The following is an 8,658-nucleotide window of genomic DNA, read 5'->3' as shown; positions in this document are numbered from 1 at the left end:
TAATAGCCAGTAAATGAGAATAGCTTGGGATCTGATTTTATATTTTCATATTTGACAGAGGTTTTCTGGCCTGTCCATCAATACTTATACAACAGCAACTATTTACAGAATTGATTCAAGAAACCTCAGTTTTACTTCCTTGTCCAATGAAATTACCCGTCTGACATTTCCTTTCGGATGTTCACCATGGCAATAATGTTACCGGAGTTTTAAAAATAGACTTTTGTATGACTTCATGTCGTGTGTGTTGACGATTTTTGAATCATTGTTAAATGGAACTTTGTTGAAAAAACAAAACAAAACAAAAAAAAAAAAAAAACCCCACAAAAAACAAACATATAAATGATATGCTTATCCATGGTTTTACCATGCAAAATGCGCTGTTCCCTCAATATGGCCCTTTAAATATAACTTCCATTTCACACAGTATGAGTCGTCTCTTAGATGTCCTTTGTCACACTCTTATAATATTTGTCACTGCTTAAATCCAATACTCATTTTTAACTGAGCTAAATGGAATAATTCGTCAAACGCGGGAATAAGAGTTTTGTGATCATTGTTACTTATTCGGTCCCTGATTACTATCAAACTCGCGTCACAATGGTACAAGTCTGTTGAGCCTTTGACATCATACACACCAGAGAGTCTTTCCTAAGGACTCAACATTTAACAGGCCAAAGCCGGAATCGTACCAGGGACCTATTGGTCCACAGCACAGTATACGGGGTCTAAGTACTGGTCCAAAGGCTATCATCATACCACAAGACCAATGTTAGAGATTGTTGTGTTGAAACTGGTCGTCTATCGCCCCAAAAATTGGGATAAACTCGGACTCATTGCGCATTAACATTCTGAGGACTACTTTTTGTGATTTGAATATTTTCTCAAGGCAATAATTTTCAAAACTATAAATGAAATCACTTTGAATTTTATTAAATGTATACTTCTACAATGCATTTAAATATATCATCCACAGCACTACGTGGCTTCTGCTTTTGCAAACAGAATGTTAACGAAGAATTACGATTATCACATAGGAGGCACGGCCAAACTCTTGTGTAAGTACAATAATATAAAGTTCGCTTTCATTGTCTAAAAAAATATCAAAACAAAACAAAACAAGAACAACTTGAGCTTTCATAAAGCGCAATATCAACTAAACGTGCTCAATGCACTTTGCAAAGGGTCCCTAGTAACTAACGTTACTAGCGAAGCTTCCTGGCGGGTTCGTGACCGTACACGAAAGCGCCGATTAATTTGCTGGATCATAAAATAATTGTGTGGCGCCATTAGAAGCTGCTGCCAACAGCAACACAACATATAGGACGGGACACGACGCCTGTTAGCGGCCTGGTTAGAGAATGTGAGTAAAGGACCTTTTCCAATGACTCAACTATGCGCTGCTCAAAGCGGATTCGAACACTATAGAGGTTGCGTTTGAGGACCATTAGAAGACAAAGACTATAAGAACGACCTAAATGGGACTATAATTTAGAAGCTTTAACTCTGACCACTCGCCTATGTGACATCCCAAAAGCTATTGTCGTCACCATCTACGCCAGAAGAGAAAGAGAAGGTGGAAGGTACCTAATGGACGTCACTGAGCTCTTTGTTGTTTTTAGACAGCCATTTCAATGGGTAGTTCTCACAAGTGCCGCGCTGAGGACCGGTCCAAGGACCGGTCCCACGGTCTTTTAGCTGTGAACCGGAGACCGGTCCCATAGTGGAAGACTGGCGGCGGTCCTCACTTCTTATCACCTTTCAACGGTCTCGCGCCATACTAGGCTACTTCCCCAGCGATTCGTTGCCTCGGTTGCCTATCTTCCACCAATCACCACCCATCCCACTTAATTAATCGCACCCACCCCCCTTTGCCATACACTAAACGACACAGACGACCATACAGGCAGACGACCACCAACCTCCACTCCGCAAACCGCCCTTTCGTGTGTGAGATGGGGGGAACAGGAGGCGCACGCCTTGGACGATTCCATTATACGGGGTAAATTTCAAAATTTACTACACCATAATGATCGCAATGACAATGATCTATGGTGAAGGCATGACCCCTCTTCTCTAATGGGTTATTGTTTGAAATGTATGTGACTACTAAAGATGTGTGTGTTTGTGTGTGTGTGTGTGTGTCGAACCTAGCAAGTAGCAAATCCGATTTTTTGTTTTCTTTTGTCCATCTCTTGTCACCACTCCTTTCTATCGCAGTGTTGTCATTTAAAATAATACAATAATATTAAAATTTCGTTTGGTGTTTTTACTAATCAAATAATATGAGTTTCATTAGTTTCTTCCTTCCAAAAAACCCAGTTATAACGTCTGAATTTTAAAAAAGTCCAATAAAATATTTGGGGACCCCGATAGCTCAGTTGATAGAGCACTCTCTTTATACGCAAAGGGCCAGAGATCGATCCCGGGTGCAGTCGAGTTTTTTTCTGAATCCCTGTCTACTCAGCAATGAATGGGTAGCTGAGTTTGTTAAATCTGGCGAAAAGTCACCATCGACCCCTCTTATTACCTCATCCACCCCCTCTTATTATAACTTGACGTCTCTCTCTTACTCTTCAATGCTCGCTGCCCTCTAATGTGTGTGTGTGGGGGGGGGGGAGGGGGGGGGGTAGGAGTTGCGTGTGTGTATCAACGCCACGAACAACTCGATCAACGCCTTGGGCGATGCCATTATCTCCGTTAATGGGGATAAATTTCAAATTTTATTAAATTATCGAAATAACAATGAAGTACGGTGAGCAAATAAAGAAGGCATCACCCCTCTTCTCTAATTAGGTTACAATTTGAAATGAGTGTGACTACTCCGTGTGTTTTACTCCTGTAGACCACGGTTTTCATCGTGTAGCGGTCTTTAACGGTTCAAGAATGAACGATCCCACGGTCTCAAAAGTCAAACCGGTTCGAATTTCCAACAGTCTCTCAGGAATGTTCAATGTCGAAAAGGACCGGTCCTAGGACCGGTCCTTGCGGTCTTCATTTCCCAAGGACCGTAGGACCGTGGTCCTTAAGCTTGCCAAGGACCGCCCCGCACTAGTTCTCACTAAATTATATCAGTCATATTTTTTTCCGGACGGAGACAACGCTGTTAACGGCCAGGTACTTATTTACACCTGAGTACGGTAAGAGAATGCGAGTAAAGAGTCTTTTCCAAGGACTCAACTATGCACCGCTCAGAGTTGGACTCGAACCAAGAACCTTCCGATCCGAAGACGAGTCTCGTACCACTGGACCACGACATAACCGCACATAGAGAGGTGAGCAATACATCGTGAAGATTAGTAATATTTTACAAACAATCAATGTTCATGTCACAGCCTTATTATGCCTTGATTACACAAAAATTAGAGGAGTCCTTCAGAGCCAAATGGCCCATGGAACCGGTGTTTATCTCAATTTAAATTGAGCTTTTATATAGCGCAATATCCACTTAATGTGCGCTTTACAAGGACTCCCTGGCCAACATCAACACTTAACACGTAGGATGAAACATGACGCCTGTTAGGCTGTATTACAATTTTTTTCGGACAGAGACACTGCTGTTAACGTCCAGGTACTCATTTTACACCTGAGTACGGTGAGAGAATGTGAGTAAAGAGCCTTTTCCAACGACTCAACTTTGCGCCAAGCGACACTCAAACCCAGGACCTTCCGATCCGAAAGCGAGTGTCATACCACAAGACCACATAGCCGCACATTACATTACATTTAGTGGATGATAGCAATTGCTTGTCGCTCTTTGGACGTTCGTCTATCTCTAGTCTTTACACACTTTTTCGGATCTTTACCGCAAAGTACTTTCCCCCAGGTCTATCAAAATCAGCCACCCAACCACTGGTGGGTAGACAAGATGGTCAAATAAAAGTCAACAGCACCTATGATCGATACCAGTCTCTTTGCTTATGAAGCTTGTGCTCTACCAACTGAGCAATCGTAAAACCCCATAATTACATAAAAATAGAGACGTTCAAATTCTCCATTACCTCATTCTATTTGGAGACTATAACTTTTTGATTTGTGATGAGTTGAAAGTCTAATTCCTTGAAATAGATTGCACAGTTGATCAAACAATTCAACTCATTATAATATGAACAATAACTAAGTGCAACTATATAGCTACAATGCGGTTGATATCACACATTTGGTTGCTGTCGTTTCATTCAGCCTGGCAAGCGACCCCCCCCCCCCCCCCTCATATCTTTTAAGCGACTATAGGCCGTTGAGGTTAAAAAAGAATTCGTTCGTTGTTTATAATTTGAGCGATTTGTCACTTTTACTAGAAGTACGAGTGGACATACAGTATAGGGAATGAGATTAGCGGAAGAGTAGCGTCCCTTGATTGGACATCACCCATAGTCTGTGACGTCACAGGCGGAAAAGTTATTAGAGAGAGAACGTCATGTTGGTTCTGCGCATGCGTCTCTCGTCCTCGCTTCCCTATTCGCTGGATTCTAGCACGCCCTCGCGAGAAGCCAAAACAAACAAACAAACAAAACAAAACAGCGTGCTAGAATCAGAGCTTGCGGAAATCCAATGCTCATGGAAGGTAACGACTTATTAAATAAATATAGGTAAAATTCGGTCACCCAGCTCCAACAAATTCGGTGTGCTTGAATCCAGGGAGTACTGTACTATCAATGACAAACTGTTTTATTTATCGGAATTCTCACATTACACGATACTGGCTCGCCAAATTGCTCAGTGTCACACACAGATTACACACTCCTAGTCTGTGGTGTCACATGCTTTCGAGGAAAGTGATGATCTGAATCAATAGGCATCTTCTTTATATTATTAAAAATTTAATTTTCAGATCCAGCTGCAGGAGGTTCAGATGATTACGTGAGAGGAAGTCTTGGGGTCAAGTACGCATACACCATAGAACTCCCGCCACACGAGACCTCACGATACGGATTTCTTCTTCCGGAAAGTGATGTCAAGAATGTCGTCACAGACACATGGGATGGATTGAAGGCGGTGTTCTACCGTCTAAGCAGGATATTGGCCAATGAGACCCATGGGACTAATTCTACGTCCATAAACAGAATTAAAACAAGCGAGTGAGATTTCTATTTCTAATGATCCCGGAACAAAATGAATTGCCTATTTTAGACCAATTGCGAGAAAGCAAATCATTGAGTGCAAGTGTGATAAATGGCAGACCAGCCAAAGTAGGTACTAGATTCCACTGATTCCCTGCGCCCCCCCCCCCCCCCCCCATCATAATTGGTTTTCCAGCCTCACCATTTTACTTTAGGTGTCTTGTATTCAGATGGTCGGAGGGGGAGGGGGAATACTCATCAACACAAAATTTGGGCACTGCATCTCCGGTTAATTTTTAAAAAAAATGAAGTACCTAAGGGATCGTTTCTTACAGTGAGGCCATTTACGTTTGCAATCAAGCATATTATTTTGAGGCACTATTTTGATTCAATACGCATACACACACACGCGCGCACACACACACACACACACACACACACACACACACTAATATATATATTAGCTCTCGGGAGTTGTCCATTCCTGTGTCATCTAGCAGACAGTCAATGTAAGTTTTATTCTGCCTGCCTCTGCTTCTGGTTCTCTCAGGTGGTTTCCATAGCACAAAACTGCTTGCAATCTCCTCCTTGTGTCTCCAGCAGTGCCCCGCAAGTCTCAGTCTTCTCTTTTGTATCTTCGAGGTCACTGTGGGGAGGTCACTGTGGGGAGGTCACTGTAGGGCTCTTCATTTGATATGTGCTCTTTCCAGCTTACCGTAGAGCATACGGGTGTAGCAGCCGTCCAGTTGCTTCTCAGGGGCTTTTGTTCGAGTCCATGTCGCTGCTCCATATTGAAGCACTGACTCTACCGTTACCAGGAACAGTCTCTTCTTTATTTCACTCTGTAGGTTTGAACTCCAGATTTTCCTGAGTTTGTGACAGGCACTCCAAGCCAATGCATTTCTGACAGAGATATCAGAGGAACTGCTTTGGGTCCAACCTCCTAGGTACTTGAAGTTGTCAACTTCCTTCAGCCATTCTCCATTCTTTGTCTGTATGCTAATTGACCTTTCTTGGTTGTAGGTTTGGAAAACTGTCTTCTTAGCATTACAGTACAGTCCGACTCGTTCAGCCTCAGTTTCAAGTCTATTGAGGACTTCTTGTGCCTGGTCCATCTCCTCGTTCAGTAGAGCCAGATCATCTGCGAAATCTAGATCCGTGACAATCATAGCTTGATTGCGCCTACTTCTTTGTCTATGTAGCGTGAAGCCCAGCTCGTTCTCCATGCCAGCGTAGGTCTTTCTCATCACATAGCCCAGGACAATTGCAAAGAGATAGCGGGCTAATGTATCACCTTGAAGCACACCTGCTTTGATCTCAACAGCTCAGTTTCACCATCTGGAGAGATAACATTTGCCCGTGTGTTCTCATACATTCTTTTAATAGCAGAGAGAAGTTTAGGAGGTAAACCATATGCTTTTAAGATTTTCATCATGGTAGGGCGATGTATCGAGTCAAAGGCCTTCTTAAAGTCTACGTATAGAATGATTGCCTTCTTGTTGTGACTTTTTACTCCTTCTATTAGCCTTCTCAATGCCAGGTCGTGGATCTTCCTGGTCTGAAGCCGTTTTGACAAGAACGTAGATGAGGGTCAATCTCTGGCTGGACTCTGTTGAGGATCATCTTATTGGCGAGTTTGGCAGCTATAGCAGCAAGGCTGATTCCCCTGTAGTTGGAAGTATCACTTAGGTCTCCTCCCTTTGGGACTGGAATCAGATCAATTTCCGACCACTGATTTGGTTTTTCATTCCTGTTTAGTAATCCATTTGTAAACTCCAACAGGATATCATCTAAGTCACAGTACTTCCATACTTCATATACATATATATTGCTATTTTGGATATACTTTGCTTATCTAATTGTTGTTGTTTTTTTTGTTTTTGTTTTTGCTTTTTTTTGTGACTGTACATTTCGAATGTTTTCTGTTATAAGTCAAGGTGATCTCGGTCGAATATACTTAAATTTCAAAGCTAGATTTTATAAAGACGGGCTTCGATCGTCGTGTACTCATTTGCAGCTTTGATAACCCATATTGTTATGATCTCATTGATGTAATGGAAATACTCTCAAACCGACGCAATACATTGTCCATCACAACAATGTTATATCAGGCCCATAATTGCGTTCAGTTATCAGACCTGCTAATTTGTGCATCTAGGCTTTGATACTTTGAAATGATTGATTATAACAGGGTGTGTATAATAGGGGGGGGGGGGGGAATATTTGCCAGGATGAGTAAAAAAATGTTTTTAAAAAAAGAACAAGTGTTATTGCTTTCTTTTGTTTGGTTTTGAAATGTTAAATAGTTATTAATGCTGTTTAGACGTAAAATTGGTATACTGCATAATATAGAGATTAGACCAAAAACTTAACCGAGACGGCCATCTTCAATTTTGTTAATTCTTGGAATAGCCACAACAGCCTCAGTTGTTGGTATGTTTCTTTAGGATGGCAAGTCAATTTCCGACCACGTAGGATGGCAAGTCTGCAAAGTGACCAAGCAGAATTTTGATATCTTGAAAACTCGATTTTAGCCCACGGATAGTGAGCGAAAAGGAATCACAGCAGTACAAAATAAAATTTTGCCACCAATTGGGAACGCCTTTTATTTATTTTTTTGCAACAGATTAAGGTAATATCAGCGCCAGTAAAAAGGAAGAAAATTGGATAGTAAAAAGTTCTAGAATTACAATTAAAGCACCCAAGAAAAGGTAAGACAAAAGGGAATTGGTTTGAAATAGGAAACAGGTGTAGATTCCAAGAGCACACAATCAAAGTACTTAGTTTGAGATCACCTAAAAGTCTCATCCAGACACAAGCACGGGTCCCCAACAAGAGGAATACACTCAAATGTTTACAAATCATAATTTATTATGTAATACGTAAACAAAACATAATACAGTGCATAACAGAGATATGATTTACAAGGAGAAAAATATCATCTCCCAAAACTAACTATACATTTGACTGTTTCCCTCTCAGCCAGGGAATCCGGCCATGGCCAGGACAAAACCAAGTAATCTCATTCCAAGACAAAGACAGAAAGCAAGTTGGAAAACAGATATAGGGGGATAGAAGACACAGTAAGTGCCTCCCTGCCCACTATGGGATGTAAGGAACCCCACCCAGTTTCAATCTGAGCAGACGTGCTGACATTTGCTTGTCAACAAACAACATTGTGCCACCGTTACATGTCTCATTTCAATTGAGCAAGCTGAATATATATAGTAAGATGTTCAAGTGTCGTCAATGAATCAAGGGTAAGGTGGATTGTATTTTTCAACCAATATTAGTGTCGTTAGTGATGGAAAGGGCCACATTGACCGCAAAACTACAGCCCGGCTTTACATGCAGATAGGGGTACCTGGCCGAGTCCTAGTGATAAAAAGGAAACTTAACAGCTCACTTGTAAGGTATGACATGAATTTGGGTCAAATTGCCAGATGATGGAAAATGACATGAAGCATATTCACAGAGCTTGCCAACCATATGTCTCATCTTTGCTTTTGTGTGAGGTATGAGTGTGCGTTATCTATGTGTTGTGTGTTATAACTTTTAGTTTTATTTTTTGTTTTTTTCAGGTCTGTTCCTTTCCGTA

At 41.5% G+C, this 8,658-nt stretch overlaps 1 protein-coding gene across 1 annotated transcript in view; it reads left to right on the top strand.

The window, feature by feature from the left end:
• LOC144977090 (carboxypeptidase B-like) overlaps positions 1 to 7,261 on the top strand; it is a 38,783-nt gene extending 31,522 nt beyond the window's left edge. The window contains exons 11-12 of the mRNA XM_078921884.1: positions 977 to 1,058; positions 4,832 to 7,261. Coding sequence (XP_078778010.1) covers positions 977 to 1,058; positions 4,832 to 5,082 — 333 coding nt within the window. The 3' untranslated portion in view covers positions 5,083 to 7,261. The remainder of the gene's footprint in view (positions 1 to 976; positions 1,059 to 4,831) is intronic.
• Positions 7,262 to 8,658: the final 1,397 nt, after the last annotated feature.

Source organism: Berghia stephanieae, chromosome 7 (assembly GCF_034508935.2).
Source record: "Berghia stephanieae isolate SIO BIC M18660-M18661 chromosome 7, UCSD_Bste_1.3, whole genome shotgun sequence".
Classification (NCBI taxonomy): Eukaryota; Metazoa; Mollusca; class Gastropoda; order Nudibranchia; family Aeolidiidae; genus Berghia; species Berghia stephanieae.
Note: the sequence above shows the minus strand (reverse complement) of the source record. Positions and strands in the feature narration are given on the sequence as shown.